The 20,543-nt window shown below is 41.1% G+C and overlaps 1 protein-coding gene across 4 annotated transcripts in view; it reads right to left on the bottom strand.

Annotated features, from left to right (window-relative positions):
* The window catches only part of TMPRSS7 (transmembrane serine protease 7), a 66,208-nt gene that overhangs the window by 7,091 nt on the left and 38,574 nt on the right, over positions 1–20,543 (bottom strand). For all 4 annotated transcript variants that reach the window (XM_045011040.1, XM_045011019.1, XM_045011026.1 and 1 more), the window contains exons 10-14: positions 15,090–15,196; positions 6,709–6,845; positions 5,635–5,742; positions 3,852–3,962; positions 2,662–2,778 (exon numbers count right to left, since the gene is read on the bottom strand). In XM_045011040.1, coding sequence (XP_044866975.1) covers positions 2,662–2,778; positions 3,852–3,962; positions 5,635–5,742; positions 6,709–6,845; positions 15,090–15,196 — 580 coding nt within the window. The remainder of the gene's footprint in view (positions 1–2,661; positions 2,779–3,851; positions 3,963–5,634; positions 5,743–6,708; positions 6,846–15,089; positions 15,197–20,543) is intronic.

Raw genomic sequence — 20,543 nt, 5'->3', positions numbered from 1 at the left:
AGAAAGATCTCCCCACAAGGCCCTGTTACCTAGGATACGATGCACTAAACTACAAATCCATATACCATGAACTCTCGTCCCAGCTCATCCACTGACAACTGTTAACATTTCTAGGCATTTCACCACCTCTATTATGAGCCACTCTTTTTAGGAGTTTCATACCCCTCAGGGGTTAACTATCACCCATCTCACAGAGTGTTGTCCTGCTTAATGCAGGTAAAGAAGAGCTTGCACAAAGTCACTTCAGAAAGATTGGGGACTAGAACCCAGGTCTCCATTATAAGAGAGCTTAGTCTCAGCCATATTGCCACAGGTCATTCAGAAGAAAAACAACAAATTAGGTGCCTCAATTAGCTACATTAACCATGTGGCTCTGTCTCACTCACTAGCAGTTAGACCACTCATAGACCTTTATGGCACTGCCACTACTTCCATGCTAAGAGTTCTGGGGTTTTTTAAGCTCAAGTGCTAGAGGCTCATGCTTTTAGATCCATCAGACCTTGGTTCAGCCCCCAAGGATGACTCAACAGGAGACTTGTTACATTTGATTGTGTTATATTACAACCAGTAGATCACAATCTGCTCTCAGAGCCGGGAAATTAAACCAAGAAGCATAACCACCACTAATGGCTCTCAGATACGCTATCAAAGGAATACACAATTATGTGTTTTGTCTCCCTCCATAGACTTGTCTACAGCAAAGATAACAGCATGCCTTCCCTCTCACCAGTTATTCCTATAGTTTAACTGGAAGAGGTCTTTGGGAGGGATCTGAAGGTTGTGCACTTATGGTGTATGCAGGGGTAAAAAAATGTACTTCTGTATCCAAGTTAATATAAGGAGCCCAGGATATTTTATGTAGCAGAACACTGGATTTAGAAATGAATTTGTTGTACTAATATTAATTTTCCTGTTTTTTTATAGCCTGCATTTTCAGTGTGTGTGTTTTGGTTAATGGAAGCCACCACTTTAAGAGCAGGATATGGCCGATAGCATATCTGAGATGCAGCAACATGTGGAACATTCTGCCTGAAGTCCCCCGAGAGGAGCGTACCTGCCTCCAAAAAAGGTCAGAACTGAGTTAGCAAACTTACTCTTTCCACAAATCAAGGGCTCCTTTTCAAAGCTTGTTTGGTGGGCAGCCCTATACAAAAGGAGCTCGCTTAGTCCCGTTCCTAGCTCCCATATCACAAACTCATTGCCGTGTTTGGCACGAGAAGGTAAGCTCTTCAGGTGAGAGATACTTTTGTGTTTGTACAGTGCATAACAATGAGGTTCCGACCTTATTTGAATCCTCTGGCTAACTCATTTTAAAAGGGGACAAAAAATAGTCTCAGTATAAATTAGCAGGAGCTGGCAACACTAATTTGGCACATGCATTGGGGTGGGCAAGTGGAGTTCAAAAGTCAGATGACGGACAAACATGATTTAAAATTTTAAGTGTCATGATTTTTTGGTGTCCAGATTATGGTTTGGAATTGGCAATACTGTGAGGTGTATGTGAACGATTTGCTGGTATAAAGAGATATGAATATTCACTGTGACATATTTGTAGCTAACAGATTGCAAAAACAAACCAAGATTCTACTTTCTCATTATGCCAACATAAGATATTTATTATTATTGATTACATGTATTGCAGTAGCACCTCGGATCCCAATCACAGCACTGTTGTAGGCACAGTACTAACCTAACATGGAACGTTCCCTGCCAAAGAGCAGGAGCCTACACTAAGTAATGGAAGAGCAATACAATCAATGAAATAAACAGATGTCACTTAGATGGCACAGATCTTCATTATGGAGCATTTATTTTTTCATGCTTTGATCCGCATTAAAATAGTTCATGTTGCCACTTAAGTTCCAAATGGTGCTGATTAACACTTGACCTTGAAAGAAGCAGGTTACACTTCTCAGAGCGATTTGTCTAATACCACCTGCAAATTCAGGCAGATATTATTCCACTGGTTTAATCACTATATTCCATGCTGTACTTTTTCCTGTGCATAGAGGACTGTTATCCTGCAATGTCAGCCAGGCATCTTTCATTAGCGCACAGGTCATAGTAAAAAAGTTAGATTTTAAGTTATCTTGAAAAGTTACAGTTTATCCTTGGTGGCTATCCCTTCTTCTTCCAAATCTACCATGATCCTCAGAAAATTCAGATCACCGATGGTTTGCTGAAGCATCCATCCCCTTAATAGGATTTGATCATCATGTAACAGGAACAATATCCTCTAAACTAAGTGACTGCGGAAGCTGGGGCACCAATTAAAAAACTCTGTGCAGTGTTGGCAAAATTTTAACTAGAATAGATCTGATTCTTGGACTGGCTACCCAACTTCACTCTGCAACTCGCCCTGCTTTCTAGCCCCCCAGACAAGAATCTATTTTAAACCTGAACATTAAAAGCGCACACACAAAAAAAGTTTGTGTTGTGAGGAGCCTTAACTCTAACACTAAAAAACCAAGGAAGTTCCATAATACCACAAATCAGACCCAATATCACCTCATTTCCAAGCTTCAACTTATTACCAATGTATTAAACACATTCTGAACACACTTACCACTGAGTAGAAAGTGTACGTACTTTAAATAGGAAAAAATGTAATTTAAATATAAAAAGCTAAAATTTGAAGATTAATATTTGAGAGACTCTTACTGCAATTACTTTCATCACTTCCATCAAGACAGTCCGCTGTCCCATCACACTTTGCATTTTGCTTTCTAATGCAAATATTATCTCTGCACTTGAAAGTATGGTTGGTGCAAGGAATACCTGAAACAGGAAACAAAAAGGAACCATATACTTCTGGACTGTCAATCCAACAGCTTGGACTAAGAAATTGTCTCCACTTAAAGGGTTGGCTGAACCCCCACTACCAGGGCGGCTCTAGGCAACAGCGTCCCAAGCATGTGCTTGAGGCAGCACTTTTCAAGGGGAGGCATTCTGGCTCCCCCATTTTGTTTTTTTGCTTGGGGCGGCAAAAAACCTGGAGCCGTCCCTGCCCACTACAAAACCTCCCTATTAGATATTCTGCTTATACTGGCAAAAACTGAACAGAGTAAGCTATACTAGCAAAAGAACATTTTTCTGGTATAAGCAGCATCTCCGATAAGGCTTTTGGAGACATAGCTACATTGGGAGGTGTGGGGTTTGGGGTTTTTTTTACCCCATGCTCCTAACCAGTAGTTATGCTGTAAAAATTTAAGTGTAGGCAGGGCCTAAGTGTAGACTGGAAAAAAATGAAAGTCATAGCAAAGATGTCAATGCTTTTATTACAACAGCGTAAGTTAACCATAGCAACTCAATGAGGGAAGCTTTTAATAATCATATTTTAGATAAGGAGTATTCCAACCTCTGTGGCCTTCATATCTTTTCCTATTCCTTCTTGGGTCACATTAAATAAATGAAATACTAATTTCTTGCTAACTCAGAAATATCCTGTGAAATTTCACATGGCTAGAATAAGTTAAATAGGCCTAAAACATGGCTAGCCTGAAAAAAATATTTGTGTAGCATTTCCTCAATTTTGGTCTTTTGACGCCTTGCTGTTCTGAGAAATATCTGTGCCTCAATCAAAACTATACGCGTCTGATTCCTAATAAGACTTATCTCTTACATAGCTCTTTACAGGCATTTAGTCCTAAGAGCAGCCTCAGAGGTTTGTTGGGCTTTTTTACAAGCATCTCAAGAAGCTAAGCGTCATCTCATGCCTACACAAGAACAATTGTCTAAGGATATTCATGTTAGAGCTTGACTAGGCACTTTAGAGTAACTCATTTGGGCCAGATATTCCAACTAGAGTAAGTGATGGAGAGGAAACATACTTGACCAAAAAGTAACCATACTTTTGGTGCAGTTCTGCTCATCTCTGCCATCCTCACAGTCATGTATTCCATTGCAGGCAAGTGAAGTATACTGCATCAAGAAGCTGGCATTACAGTTCTCTTTGGGCACAGCTAGAGTAGGAAGAAAGCAGGAGATCAGCAATGTAAATATCATGGCTAAATTTGGAGTGCTGAGTAGAGTTCTATTAATGCCACCTCTGCCACCATCTAAAAGATTTATACATCTTCCTCTATCACCAGGTACTTTACAAAGGTAAGTATTATTACTGTCTTATGCATGGGGAAACCAAAGAGAAGAACACTAAGTAAATTACCCAAGGTCACAAAACTAGTCAGTGAGATTCAGAAATTAAACCCACATCTGTTGTAATTATTGAGCCTACAAGTGTATCCTAATTGTGATCTCTGCTGTAAAAATTGAGTGTAAGTTCATAAGATGTCACAATAACCTCTAACAACAAATGGTTATACAAAAAGATACAAACAGGAAACAGAAAGACTGAATTAGTCCAACCAAAAAGGCCTCCTGAGATAACTCAAGGACTGTGTTTTGATCATGCCTGGTAAACAAGGAACGTGTGGAACAGGATATTAGTGAACCAATATTAGTGTGTTGGAAACTAAGCCTAGTTGGTGGCCAAAACAACAAGAGGATGGGCTATTCTATCCATTGCTGATTTTGAGCTCCTTAAAGAAGGAGACTTCGGAGAGAAGTCATCATGGTTGCCACCCCCACCATCTCCTGGGACACTGGACCTTTGTCATCCTAATCTGAAAAATGTCCTGACCAGACTGGGCCAGAGAGAGGAACCCAGATAACATTGCCACCTCCCTTGGCTCCACATGAATCTCAGTCACCACTTGAGATGAAATGTGATTGGATTTTAGCCAGCACAAACAGCTCCAGCCAATCACAACTAATTTCTTCTCTTTCCCCCCAAAAGAACAGATATTAACATTGTTAATACCATCTAAGAGACTGTCAAATAAGGGCATTTTCCTTCTAAAACCTCTCTCTAGCTAGAGAAAAAGGGAACAAGCAATATTATTAAAATTAAAGTCTTAATACTTTACATTTGAAATGCTGTAACTATTTTTCCTTCTTTTTTTTCTCTTTAATAAAAAAGTTTAAAGGATTTTTAATCATGTGTTATCATGGTACTAAGCAGGCTGAGGTCTCAATATACCAAATCCCAGAACTCGTTTAACACTGTTTCAAGCTGCACGGTTTCAGGAGCGTGGTCAACTCTTTGGGCCTGTATATTCCACCTCAATTAATACAGTACACGCTATTGATTTTAACTGTAACTGGTTATTTCCAATCTGATGTTCAGCCATCCCTTCCACGATAGTCTTCAGATAATGGATCCTTAATGCCTGAAGGCTAGTGCACTAACCCACTATATAACCTGTCCACATCAGCACCCATTAATATGCATTTAGAATAAAGTTGCATTGCTAAGATGAAGAGGATGAGGAAGCAGGTAGGGCATCGAATGTTTTAATTTAACAGCATCACCCTCCGGAAGAAAATAAACATGACTTGTTACAGTTATTTTTGGATAACCTTTATCCCCTGGCTCTTTAGTATCAGCATCTTGTCTGTAGCAAATAAACAAGGCTCACAAATTTTTCACATTTGTTTAAGCAACCAAATCTGAATTTATCTTAGGCCTACAAAAACAGGCTGGAAATCTCAAGTTTTCTAGTACTCTCTTCTTTAAATTCCAACAGAAAACACATTCTTTCAGTTTCCATTTGCAAATGATAAGCAAATACTAACCACAAAAGAGTTCATCGCTTTCATCAAAGCAGTCATTGACGCCATCACAGCGCCGAGCCTGCTCAACGCATAGGCCAGTGGAACATCTGAAGTACTTGGCTGGACATGCTGAAGGCAAAATGGATAATCTATAAATTCTCTGCTTCCGAATATTTGTAATTCACAACATGAAAGTAACACCATTAAAATATTGTAAGGAAACACAGTAAAATACATTTTAAAATAGTGTTAGCTGTGTTATTACTGCCTCCTTAACTTATTGGAAAGCATTTAACGTTAGCCATACTCTTACACCCTACTCTTCACTCAACTTTCACCACAGAATCAAGAACGGCCTGATTATTTTTTAAATATTCAGATTCCTTTCTGATGCCCATTTCTGTTTATGCATTTCAAATGCAAATGTCACTGCAGTATGGACCAGTCCAGTTCCAGTGTAGAAGATGGGCATAAGAAAGTGTAGAGTATAAGATTTATACACACAGTCCCCCTCAATTAAACATATCTCAGTTGGGATTTTTTCCTATTATATCTCATGCATTCCCCCCTCCCTCAAATACATCTTTTCTTGTTATGCTGCCCAATAAATATTCCCTATGTTTTCACACCAACTACCTACAACTTCTGCTGTTCATAGCTGGCTCTTTAGTTATGATTGCTGCATGGCAGAGTATGTAAACTCATAGAAAAAACTGTATTGGCAGAGTTTGTTAATTGGTGCACTGTTTGATTGGAGCAGCAGCAGCAAAGTAACATAGAGACATGCATTAACAATGGCTTGGGGTGCGGGTGGGGAGTGACAGAATGGCAAATTTAGCTGATATTTTAGATCACTGAACCTGTTAAATTTCAGAGCAGGTCACTGACTTATTTTAGGTTTAAAGTCTTTTCCTTAAGATTAGTGAAGAAAACAGGATTTCCTTGGAATACTTATTCTCAAGTTAATTCACAGTTTCCCAGGAAATCCAAAACTCATTTGTCATGTATCTTAATAAAACTAAACTTGTGATAAATATTTTAATTCAAAAAGGGATTTTATAAACATGCACAAGAAAAAATTGAAAACCATCTTACGCTGGCTGATGTTGTAGCTGCCATATTCCAGCAGAAGCGGCTGCTCTGAAAGCTTGGAACTACACTGAAGCTCAATGTTAACAAAAGAGCTTGCCACACGGAAAACTGTTTGGTGATCAATGTAGTAACCACAGTACCTAAAAATGAGTGATAACATTAGTTAAAAAGCTGCTTTTGCCCTAAAGTGCTTCACATACTATTTAAGTACAACATCATTGAAGTGCAGCCACCTGGTACACAGTGTAGTTGCCAAACATATTTTAGCCTAGGAGACAAGTCCAAATGTGAAGTGTGATGTTATCCCTCAGATCAGATGAGGCTTTTTTTTTTTTAGGGGAGGGGGGGAGAATAGGTCTCGTCTGAAAAACACATGCACATTAAGCTACATTAATCAATTTACTTCCCACTGAACTACAAAGGGGGAAATCGAACCTACTGCACTATTGCCAACCTCAAGCATTCCAAAAAATAATGGGGCTGACTTAAATTATGAGACTTTATTTAAACAACACATTCAGGATTTTTGCATTATAGATTCTGAGCCCTTAGGCTCTCATTGCATGCCTTCAAGCTGTTCCCTGCAGGAGTGAGAGCTAGAAACTTAATTTTCTTTAATGAATACTGAGATTTTTGCATGTAGTCTCTTGACTCCAGGAGCTGGGGCTTGAAAATATACACCAAAAATCCCAAGACTCATGATAAAATCATGAGCGTTGGAAACACTGCTACTGGGATTTGAACCTAAGATTTCAGTAAGCCCGTGATTTCAGACAGGGTACTGTGATTTGCTGTGCAGCCAAAGTGCTCAGGGCACCATGAGGATGATGGTGGGAAAGCGAAATAATCATAAACCATCTACACAAAACTCCCATCACGGCAGGAACAGGCTTTAATGGATAAAGTGAACTAAAAATGTTAACACTCCAGATTTAAGGTAGAAATGAGGAAACTATGGCAACTGTGTTAAACTGCTGACCCAGAAGATACATGGAAGCGTTCATCTTCATTGGAACATAATTCTTAACTTGTAATACAGCACTCTCACTGCATTCGTTGCTATGTCCAGAAGCACCACCACCTGGCAATTAGGTTTTTTAAGTTCCAGAAATATTTTTTTTCCCTATTGAAACTGTGCTGGGGGAAAAGGAGAAGCTCAGCATCGTGGGTTGACTGGGGCAGGGAGAGAGGGCTGCTTTCTCAAATCTTAGTATAATTTTACTATGGCTAGCCTTCTCCTTGTCAGTTTGACTAGTGCCATTTGCAAAAGAAAACTTAATAGCAACAAGCAGCTACCTAAGTCCCCAGTGTATTGATCATAGAATCATAGGACTGGAAGGGACCTCGAGAGGTCATCTAGTCCAGTCCCCTGCACTCATGGCAGGACTAAGTATTATCTAGATCAGGGGTACGCAACTTATGGTACGCATGCCAAAGGCAGCACACGAGCTGATTTTCAATGGCACTCACACTGTCTAGGTCCTGGCCACCAGTCTGGGGGGCTCTGCATTCTAATTTAATTTTAAATGAAGCTTCTTAAACATTTTTAAAACCTTATTTACTTTACATACAACAATAGTTTAGTTATATATTATCGACTTATAGAAAGAGACCTTCTAAAAACGTTAAAATGTATTACTGGCACGTGAAACCTTAAATTAGAGTGAATAAATGAAGACTCGGCACATCACTTCTGAAAGGTTGCTGACCCCTGATCTAGACCATGCCTGACAGGTGTTTGTCCAACCTGCTCTTAAAAATCTCCAATGATGGAGATTCCACAACCTCCCTAGACAATTTATTGAAGTGCTTAAACAACCTGACGGTTAGGAAGCTTTTTCCTAATGTCCAACCTAAACCTCCCTTGCTGCAATTTAAGCCCATTGCTTGTTGTCCTATCCTCAGAGGTTAAGAACAACAATTCTTCTCCCTAGTGGTAGCATCTGAAACATTCCACTGCATGTACAGTAGAAGGGTTTGGAAAATATAACAGGACCAAAATCTGAAACAGAATCTAACAACTTAAGGAGATTTATGATGAGCTGGGTGTAGTGAATGTAGCTATGAGAGGTGACTTGTTTGTATTGCAACTTTAACTTTCTAGCAGTCTTCCTGCCAGCAAGGGCAGATGCCATTCTGAGAGGTAGAGCTGATGCAGTCCGTTACACGTGCTGTCTCATGGAGACTTATTCCGTTTTGCTCTTTCAGTTAGTGTAAAATAATTCAAAATGGAACTAGATTATAGTTCTGTTTGTAGCAAAATAAATACTGGAACCCAAAAACTTCACCATGAAAAGTTTTTGAAAACATTAAGGAAATGTTACATTGAAAGTATGTTTGGTATAGACATGACAAGCGAACTGGTGGAAAGATGTTCTCCAAATGGTCTTCTGGTGACCAGCCTAAGTGGTCCCCACATCCTCATAAAAATGTAGCATTCCAGGAGAGGGCAGGAAACAGTCAGAAGGATAAAGGAGGAACTGGATGTTTTGAGAGAAAGGATACCAGGGAAAAAATAAGTTACCTGGCAAGCAAACACCAAGCCCACATCAACTATTAATATTCAAGGGCTTTTCCCTTTGACAGCAAAGTCTTTAAACAAGTGGACTGAATGAAAGATGGAGAACTGCCTTGGGTGCACATCTAGTTTAAGCTGCCATCTTGGCAAACAGCTTCTCTGGATTTCTGCCTAGATGCCACTTACTGAATCTGAGAAAGCTAAATTGCCCATAGATGCCAAGAAACACTTAAGCCAGTCTGTCCAGCTGCATTTCTATGGCATCTTTCATCAAAAGATGCCACAGAGACTGCACATGATCTGTAGACACTGCCATAAAACAATATTTATATTTAGTGTGTATATTTAAAAAATATAAATAATAAAGGAATACCATCCATCAGCCTTTTAGACTCATTTTAAAAATAGAGTAAGCTTTTGAAAGTGGAAAAAATTCTGAGCAACATTTAAGCACTGAGGCTGGTCTAGAATTTGACAATAATAAAGGAAAAGTTCCCCAAACTAACAGTTCATCATGATGAATAATTTGTCAGCTTTAAGGCCTTATCTACACTAGCAAAATACCCATCATTATCAAGAGGTGGTAGCAATGGAAGCAGCTGAATTGATGCTGAACACCATTATTTTGCAAGCATAGGCAAGAGCAGAACTGTTTCAAAAACAACTTTGGTTAACGCCTACTAAACTCAAGGAAGGATCAGATGAATTATTGGATTTGAGGCACTGTCTGATAAGGACTGATTTGTAGGCTGGAACTAGAAGTTACATTTTATTCATTCTGTTTATTATGGTAGTTCTGTTGTATTAATTTAGGTTCAATATCTGGGCCACAGGTGTTTAATGTTGGATAGTGACTGGGTTTTAAACAAGGTTTGGTATATAGAGACCTCAGCCAGCTTAATACGATGTCATACACACCGTTAATAATTTTAACCTTTTATTAAAGATACAGAAAAAAGGAAGACTGGTGTTAACATTCACTTGCAACCTCACTGCTTGAAAAATGCCAGGACAGCACTTAGTCTTACTCTGAGACCTGGCAAACTTCTAACAGCATTGGGCCTTTGAGGGCACTGCTTTTAGTTGTCACTTTCTAATCACAGGCTTACAGCAGTGTTACAGAATACACAATCTGGCCAGCTAAGCCAGACACTTATTAGACAGAAGGAAAAGGGAGAGAGATAGTCAAGAGAAGAAGGAAGGTAGGGAAGGAAAAGGACATATTTAGGTGGCAAGGTGGAGAAAAGGGGGCAAAGTCTCACATCTCAGGTGGTGTTTGGCAGGGGCAGCTCTAGCAATTTGGCTGCCCCAAGCAGGGCAGCACGCCACAGGGGGCGCGGTGCCGGTCGCCGGTCCCGCGGCTCCGGGGGACCTCTTGCAGACGTGCCTGCGGAGGGTGCGCTGGTCCAGCGGCTCCGGGGGACCTCTTGCAGACGTGCCTGCGGGAGGTCCACCCGAGCAGCGGGACCAGTGAACCGTCCGCAGTCATGCCTGTGGGAGGTCCACTGGTCCCACGGCTCTGGTGGACCTCCCGCAGGCAAGATTGCGGAAGGTCCGCCGGAGCCGCCTGCCGCCCTGCTGGCAAAATGCTGCCCCAAGCGCGCGCTTGGCGCACTGGGGTCTGGAGCCGGCCCTGGTGTTTGGGATTTAGCTAAAGCCAGTATTGATGGGGATGTCATGGGGGTCCCCCTCTGGCCAGTATATTTCTCAAGATGACAAAGCTCTGGGGGGCATCAAGAGATGGTGGGATGGCAGCCATAATGGTGCTCTAGTAGCCAATTATTCCTCCAAAGTCTCTGTAGGAACCTCAAAAGGGAGTGATGGGTAGAATTCCCCATCCTCATTATTTTGTCCACCAATTAGGCCTAGTTTCTAACACACCAATTTTTATTCACCGATCTCCAGTCCCCAACTCCTCTTGTTTACCAACTATGATCTTAACACTGTCCTTGAGTTATATCAGTCGGCCTTTTTGTTTGGCACAATTCAATCAGTCTCTGTTTCGCACCTTTTCCCCTGCATCACCATTTATCATTACAAGTTACTGTGACATCTTATGAACTTACACCTCACTTTTTACATTTGAGCTTACAATTAGGGTAAATTTCTAGGCCCCGTCATCACAACAGGACCTGAACCCCATTGTGCTAGATGCTGTACAAACAGATAAGAGCATATTCAATACAAAAGTTAGCAGAGAAGTTAATCAGTCCACTTCTCATGAGAATTCAAGGAACTAATGGACATTAACCGTGTCTGTGTGCACCACAACCATCTGCTGTAAAGAATGGGAAAGCTTGTTTCTGTGAGGGACTTTGGTGCAATAAAGCTACCATGCAAAGCAAAATTAAGTACTTCTGACAGATGAAAGAGGTTCTGCTCCAGCAGCAAATGGAGAGAGGTGTATGGCTTTTTAAATGGCATGAGAACAGCTATGCAAAGTGTTCGTTGTAAAACCCCAAACCTCATTCACACGGGTAAGCAGAAGGGAGCTTGTGCAAGTGCATTGTTGACCAAGCTCCCCAGTTCTGTTCCCCTACTACTAGGAGCAGGGACTTCCTGCATTTTGTCAAGGCCAATAGGAGTGCATGTGGTTCATTTGCCACATGCCTGCTAACACTCCCACAGCAAGAGAGGGCCTGCCAGAGTGCGCACACAGCAGGAGGTTTATTAGACATCTGATTCCCCCCTACAAGCTAGCAGAGACCTGCTCCATACCTCAGCTTCCTTCCACACAAGGGACCCCACTTTGCACCCAACACACCTCCGTAGCAAAGAAACCAGCTAACGTACTTGACCACCTGCTCCCAAAGCCAGAAGAGTCTGTCTCCTCTCACCCACACAAGATGACCTGCCAGTGACTACTTCTGATGGGACACACAATGAGGCGATGAAGCAGAGTATTTTTTTAAAACAGTCCCTTGTGGAAATTTTTACAGCTTATCACAGTATGTTGAATTCTTCTGCTGGTGTTTTCACACACACAAACATTAACAAGACGACATCTATTTTTAGAAGCCTGTAAAAACTTTAGCAAAATCAATTCTCAGAATGTGCACGCTCTCTCGGTAGACAGAAGCTTTTTGGGCTCACTGAATAGACAGTGAAAGTCATACAGTAGGACTTGTGGGTCCCTGACTGGCTAAACCTGTCCCCATGTAATCAGAACAGACAACTGTAGTAATTTTGGGGTGGGGGGTCCCAGTTATCACACCAAGGCCTTACTCCAATCCTCAAAACCATGCGAGTCTCCAGCAGTTTTTTTTAAACCAGGTTCACCCAACATAGCTACCGCTGTCATTAGAACTGGCCAGAACTGGACTATTTTGACCCCAAAAAAACCCTTGCATTGAGAAACTGAAAGAACTGAATTTTTTTTGGCTAAACACCCAAAACGCACAATTTTTTCTATGCAAGCAGACACTTGATGCAAAAGTTTGTTTAAACACCTGGTTTTCCTTTGAAAAGCAGTTTCAATGGAAAATTTGACCCAGCCCAAGCTGTAATATCACCAGGTTACCAAGATCAGGAATATGGTCCCAGTCCTCACATTTGAAAATTAAACCACTACAATAAAGTTACCATGGGCCATACTTTTTTTTTAAAAATCCTGTGAATCAGAAGGCAAACAGCTGGACCATAATTCTTTTAAAAGAGGTTCTTCATGGAGAGATTCCCACTAATAAAGCCCCACCCCAGCTTCATTTTCAGATATCACATTGGATATGAAATCATCCAAGAAGTCTTCTAACATCCTAAATCCTTCAAGGTACTGTGACAATCAGTATCCCTATCTTCACCCTTTTTACAATGTTGCACAAAGTATGCCTTGTGAGGTATCATTTGAAAACTCATTTTGCTGATCATTACTGTCCTTAAAATATGTGTGACAGCATTCTATGTAAAGTTATAAGATTCTACTCTATGACATTGCTGAGACATGTTCCAAGTTTAGAAAAGCAGGCACAAACCAGTTCCTCAGAGACAAAAGGCAAACTGAGGCCTCAGACAGGTGTCAACAAAATCAAATTGACTATCATCTGTTTAAGAGACCATTCTTTAGCAGGAAAAAAGGATGTGGGCAAGAAATCTACATTTTGGCAACAAAGTAGCTAGAGGTTCTTGTCCCCACAGACTGTCTCCTGAACCTCAGCTGGAGGTGATTTTCAAAGAAAAAGAGAACTATAAGAAAGGGGAACAGATGCCCCAAAATACTCCCCCCTTTCTCTTTGCTCACAGCACCAGCACCTCCTGAAGGACAAGGCAAGTAAAACACTGAACTGGGGGTGGAATCCTGGCTGAAAGGAATCCAGCCAGTAAGACTGCTGAAGCATGTGGTGAGAAAGGCCTTTGCTTTGAATTAATTTAGCTTAGTTTGCAGATTATTTTTTATTTTCTTGTACCCATTCATTACTTGTAATCATTTAAAAATCTATCTTTCTGTAGTTAATAAACTTGATTTACTTTTTTTTCCTAAACCAATGTGCTCAGACTGAAGTGTTTGGGAAACTGCATTTGAGATAACAGGATTTGTGCATATATCATTTTCTATTAATAAAATGACAGACTTTCTAGGAGCTTGTGTTGTCCGGGAAAGGGCTGGGCAGTACAAGACACACATTTCTGGGGAAAAGTCTGGGACTGGGAATTTGCTGGTGTTTCCCTGCAGTGTAATTCAAGAGTGGCTGGCCATAGCACTCATATTGAATAGCTGGGAGTGCTTTACATGTTTGAGTCTGTGTGTGTGAGCAGGCCAGGAGTGGTTACTCTCACAGCAAAGCAATGTAAAAGGCACCCCAATCTGGAGAATTGAGGGGACACAGCTGTTCAATAGTCCAGATTGTACCCTGGGGAATTTCACAGGTACCCTATAACTAGTTCAGGAAAAAATGAAGTCCTCTGGATATCTATTTGATATGGGAAATACTTAGTGTCCATGTAGTCCAGTAATCAGCTTCCATCAAAAGTCAATGCCAGAAGCTTCAGAAGGAGGTTGAGCCTCTCATTTAAATACTTAACTGTATAGGATTATAACAATGGGAAGGCATTTTTCCCTTGTTCTAGCTAATGAGCTTTTCATATCCTCAGGTAGACCCAAACTTGGATGAGTTTCCAAAGCGGCTTCAGAAGTTAAAGTTTGAGTTAACAGCTAATTAGATTCGATGTTCCAGTAAAGCAAGATTGTGTGTGGGGGGTGGGGGGAACCCAACAAGTAAAGGGTGAAGGGAACGGTGGGGGGGGGGGCGGGAAGGACTACAACAGAGTGAAAAAAGGATGCAAAGAGCCTGTGGGGGGAAACTAAAGAATCAGCAATAGTCTAATGACAGGTACATAGTAAATGTACCACACACAGGGCACCTAACTATGCCAGCTTAGCACTTTGATGGAGATAGGGACAGAACCACACCTTCCCTAATAAAGTCCCCATGATACCTGATATGCTTTCACTAGACTCCAATTAGACTCCATATCTCTTGTGAGCAATCATGAAATTAAGCTACAGGTTAAGAAGTTGTACAAAAAATTCAGTTTGATTAACCCGGTGAACCCAAAGCTATTTTGCATGGTTCACAGGAGATCCATCTTCATCACGTTCTCCCATTCCTCTCTCTTATATGAGGAGACAGAGAGAGAGAGAGAGCGCCCTTCTCTTCAGCCTAGCTGTTCTTTTAATTAGAAAAATATCTGATTTTAGGTTTATAGTTATACAAATCATCCAAATAAAGGGGCATGTTACAAATGCTGTGCTTGTTTACGAATCTCTCTTCTTCCCCCTTTTTCTAAGAATTACTAACCCAGATGCCTCAGGAGCGTGAATGAGTTTACCGACAATTCCTAGTTTAATAACCCATGTGGAAATACTTACATGTGTTCATTAATTCTCCACCATCCCCGCTCACAGCCCTTGATGCTCTTCTCACTGATAGTGTAGTTATGAAACTTCAGTGCTATACCCAGGCTGTTCTGAGGAGTCTGTAGCAAACAAGCAGGAAGGCTGGTAAAAACATTTTGTGCACACAGAGAATTAAAATCTTTAGATTTGTCTTAACAATTATTATGCTCTCAGGATACCAAGCTACAGGAGAGCACTGGCTTGCACAGCTCAACAAAGAGCACCTGAGCAGGCCTGATGGTTTCTCAGCTGCCAGCAAAAGCTTAGGCTGGCAGAGGCCAAGTGCAGCTGCAGGCTTTCCATCCCTCATAAGCAAACAATCCTTTCATCTCCTGACTATATATGGAATGCGGCTTTCAAACTGAGATCAAAGGCCTCTGGCTATTCCAACTTCATTAGTGCAAGGGCAGACAGCCATGGCTGACTGACAGCTAAGACAAAGGTACATCTGTGCCAGCTCACCAAGGTTATGGTTTATTTTATTCCATATCATGCTTTTTGGTAGCACATTGCATCCAGAGGATTCCAAAGCATTTTAAAACCCAAATTAAGCCTAAGGATATCACAGACATAGGTAATCAACAGAGGTTCCATTTTACAGGAACAGAAGACAAGTGACTAGAAGCTAGTAGTCATGATCTCATCCCGATCTTTTACTGATGAGAGAAGTATAATTTGGCCACACATACAGCATTTGCATAATATGCACTGACTGTGCTAGAGTTAGTTCCTACATACCAAAAAGCAATTCCTGTGTGTGTTGTGAAAGGCCTTTTGAGTTAAGAATAGCAGGGGACAAGGTAAAAGCTTTTTAGAATGTCCTCTCTGCAGTCTGGAGCCAGTTCACTATAGCCCCAGTTCTTCTCCCTTCGTACTCGGTCATTCAAATTTTCTTCTTTCTAGTCTCCAATAATACAATAGCCCCTCAATCTGCTCCCTTTATCTCTTATTCCTTGCCTGGTTCTCTAGCTCCCTTACTCATCCCCTCCTAGTTATGTATGTATGCAGTTCTTTTTCACTATTCAGTACTTCATTTATTTGCTTTCTCACTTTTTGCTGACTTCAGTTTGAACATTCTAACGTGCACATAAAAACACCACTTGAACTCCTACCTCTTAAGTGAGTTCCTCGTTCCCTCTCCCCCAACTCCTTGAGTGGGACTGATGGCTCTTTCTGATGCTTTGATTTCCTCTCCTTTAACTCATTTTAGGTTTCCATCCCTTTCCACTCTACCAATACTGCATTTACCAAAGTTACCAGTTGTTCCCACACTTTCTATGGAGGCTCACACCTCTCCTCTGCCTAAGTATCCTAACAGCTCAAGACCAATGTGGAAAAACCCTTAACTCCTATTCCCTACTTTAAACTTCCCAACTCCCTCTCATCACCATGAAAAAAACCACCATTATCCTCCTCAATATACATGTTTGAAAGCTTTTGTTTGGTTTTTACTCTTTCCTTCCACATCAAAACTATTAAGTCCTGCTGGATTGCCTCCACTCTATCTCTATAGAGTCCAGCCTCTCTCCATCCCTACTTCCAAAAAGCTATAACTATATTTTGGCTCGTTCATCTCCCATTTTCAATTTATGCTTTGCTTTTCCACCTCAATCCTGCCACCAACCCATTCAAAATCCTACCACCAAAAAAAGAAGAGCTACTCCTCATTCTGAATCTTTTCACCTTACCTCCTCATCAAATTCCAAATCTTTTTCACCACTTTTAATACACTATTTCTGTGTAGATCATTGCTCTTAGTTATTTCCTTTTTACACTCCTCCTACTATCTACACTAACTGGCTCTTCGTTTGTTCCCTTAATACCTTAACAAGTTCCAAGGGTACAAGGCAAGTTAAACAGAGTTGTTGGGCTTCCATGTTCCAGAGGGGATCAGGATACAGCACAGAATCCAAAGGAAGGGACTTCCAAGCTGGAGATCATTCTCTAGTTCTCTGCTAAAGCACAGACTCTGGTGTCCCTGCAGCTTTCACAATAGAACTTTCTTTTGTCCTCCAGATAAACTCCTCCTCACATTCATGCTTGACAACAGTTAGGCTGCTGGTGTGCCGAGACCACTGCCTATCATGTTGACCAATATTGTCTGATTGATTCCTCGTGCTCCCCAGTTTGTCTGTATCCATCTTCTGGCTGATCCTTAGATTGTAAACTCTTTGGGGCAGGGGCCATTTCCTAGTTGTGTTTGTGCAGTGCCTAGCACAATAGGGCTCTGGTCTATGACTGGGACTGCTAGGCACTACCACAATACAAACAATGATAGTTAAAATGGAAAAAAAAAGTTCTAAAATACGTAGAAAAGTGATCAAAGTTTTCCCCCAAAAATGTGGAAATTGGTCTGTCTCCACAGTGAAACAAGTGCAAAATTTTGATTTTTTTTTTTACCACCTATTTTCTTTGTAATAACACAACACTTCCTATACTAAGAGCCTGTTTTCAGTTGCTTATAACTGGGATGAAGTTTTCTGTGCTAGAAGTCTGATACAGGCTAAATATTTCAGCTGTTTATGAGAACAAAACTAGGGAAAAATGTTTTGCCCATGTTAAAAAACTGGCAACCAGAACTGGGTGAAAAATTTTTTGCCAATATTTTAGAAGACTGGAAACAAAACTATTAGTAAATGTACTGAATAGTTTTGACCAAACCCCCAAAAAATCAAAATGTATCAGTAATGTTGAAAGGTACAGTTACATTTCAGTATTATCAAAACATTTCGATTTTTCAGGCTGGAGTCATAAATGGGGGGAGGGGGCGTGGCGGGGCAGGAGGAGGTGGTGGTTCCACTGGCCTCCTTATACCCTTTAGCCCAGGGGATGGGGATGTGGGAGACCTGAATTCAATTGCCCCCTCTACCCGAGGTGGAGAAAGGGATTTTTTCTTGCGTTTCCCCCATTTGAGAAGAGTGCCTTAGTCACTGAGCTATGAGATATTATGGCATGGATCTCTCCATTCTATTCTACGCAGGTTTTTATATCATAGAATCATAGACTTTAAGGTCAGAAGGGACCATTATGATCATCTAGTCTGACCTCCTGCACAACACAGGCCATACAATCTCACCCACCCACTCCTGTAACAAACCCCTAACCTATGTCTGAACCACTGAAGTCCTCAAATCATGGTTTAAAGACTTCAAGGTGCAGAGAATCTTCCAGCAAGTGACCTGTGCCCCATGCTGCAGAGGAAGGTGAAAACCCCCCAGGCCCTCTGCCAATCTTCCCTGGAAGAAAATTCCTTCCCGACCCCAAAGATGGCGATCAGCTAAACACTGAGCATGTGGGCAAGACTCACCAGCCAGACACCCAGGAAAGAATTCTCTGTAGTAACTCAGATCCCACCCCATCTAACGTCCCATCACAGGCCATTGGGCACATTTACCACTAATAGTCAAAGACCAATTAACTGCCAAAATTAGGCTACCCCACTATGCCATCTCCTCCATAAACTTATCAGGGATAGTCTTGAAGCCAGATATGTCTTTTGCCCCCACTGCTCCCCTTGGAAAGCTATTCCAGAACTTCACTCCTCTGATGGTTAGAAACCTTTGTCTAATTTCAAGTCTAAACTTCTGATGGCCAGTTTATATCTATATCTATTTGTTCTTATGTCCACATTGGTACTGAGCTTAAATAATTCCTCTCCCTCCCTGGTATTTAATCCCTCTGATATATTTATATAGAGCAACCATATCTCCCCTCAGCCTTCTTTTGGTTAGGCTAAACAAGCCAAGCTTTTTGAGTATCCTTTCATAAAACAGGTTTTCCATTCCTTGGCTCATCCTAGTAGCCCTTCTCTGTGCCTGTTCCAATTTGAATTAATCCTTCTTAAACATGGGAGACCAGACCAGAACTGCACACAATATTCCAGATGAGGTCTCACCAGTGCCCTGTATAATACCTCCTTATCTCAACTGGAAATACCTCACCTGATGCATCACCAAGACCACATTAGCTTTTTTCATGGCCATATCACACTGGCAGCTCATAGTCATCCTGTGATCAACCAATACTCCAAGGTCCTTCTCCTCCTCTGTTACTTCCAACTGATGCGTCCCCAGCTTATAACAATAATTCTTGTTATTAATCCCTAAATGCATGACTTTGTACTTTTCACTATTAAATTTCATCCTATTACTATTACTCCAGTTTATAAGGTCATCCAGATCTTCCTGTATGATATCCCGGTCCTTCTCTGTGTTAGCAATACCTCCCAGCTTTGTCTCATCCGCAAACTTTATTAGTGCATTCCCACTTTTTGTGCCAAGGTCAGTAATAAAAAGATTAAATAAGATTGGTCCCAAAACCGATCCCTGAGGAATTCCACTAGTAACCTCCCTCCAGCCTGACAATTCACCTTTCAGTACGACCCGTTGTAGTCTCCCCTTTAACCAGTTCCTTATCCATCTTTCAATTTTCATATTGATCCCCATCTTTTCCAATTTAACTAATAATTCCCCATGTGGAACTGTATCAAATGCCTTCCTGAAATCAAGGTAAATTAGATCCACTGCATTTCCTTTGTCTAAAAAAATCTGTTACCTTCTCAAAGAAGGAGATCAGGTTGGTTTGGCACAATCTACCTTTTGTAAAACCATGTTGTATTTTGTCCCAATTACCATTGACCTCAATGTCCTTAACTACTTTCTCCTTCAAAATTTTTTCAAAGACCTTGCATATTACATCATGCTCCTGAGGGTAGTATTTGAGCACCTTCCAATTGTAAGTTAAACAAGGAGACTGCACATCTATCATGTGGCCTTCATTCCCTCATGTTACGTCTATACTTTGAGCTATGGGCGTAATTCCCAGCTTGAGGGAAAATATCAAAGCTAGTTCCGACAGAACTAATGTGCTAAAAATAGAAAACAGTCATGGTGCTCTGAGTACATGTCAGACAGCAAGTACTCAGGGTGACTGGCCCCTCATACTGCTACAGCTACACTCTTTTTAGTGCACTAGCTCTGATAGCTAGTGCAGGTACATCTCCTCAAGATGGGAATTACACCCAGCATAGATATTCCTACACTCTCCTGTTGAAGCAATTCCACTTTGTATAAGTGATTAATGTCACTGGAGCAGGGACTTGAACATGGGTCTCTCCCATCCCAGATGACTGCTGTAATCCCCAGGCTACAGACTCAGTCTCTTTTCCTAGTGCAGTGACTATTCACTGACATCACAAATAACTAGGACTTGTCACTATGAATCCTGAGAAGTATAATGCATGAAGAGTGCCTGCAGATCCATGGATATGAGAGGAGAACACAGAGGCGTTCAAAGTAATATTACTACAGTTCAATGTGTACACAAGACCCCACATTTTCTTAAATGACCATCCAAAAAGGTACCAAGTGTTTTACATTAGTTAACTGCATTTATCAGCCACCTCTTCAACACAAGTAGAGGCTGTGC

Source organism: Mauremys mutica, chromosome 1, assembly GCF_020497125.1.
Source record: "Mauremys mutica isolate MM-2020 ecotype Southern chromosome 1, ASM2049712v1, whole genome shotgun sequence".
Lineage (NCBI taxonomy): Eukaryota > Metazoa > Chordata > Testudines > Geoemydidae > Mauremys > Mauremys mutica.
Note: the sequence above shows the minus strand (reverse complement) of the source record. Positions and strands in the feature narration are given on the sequence as shown.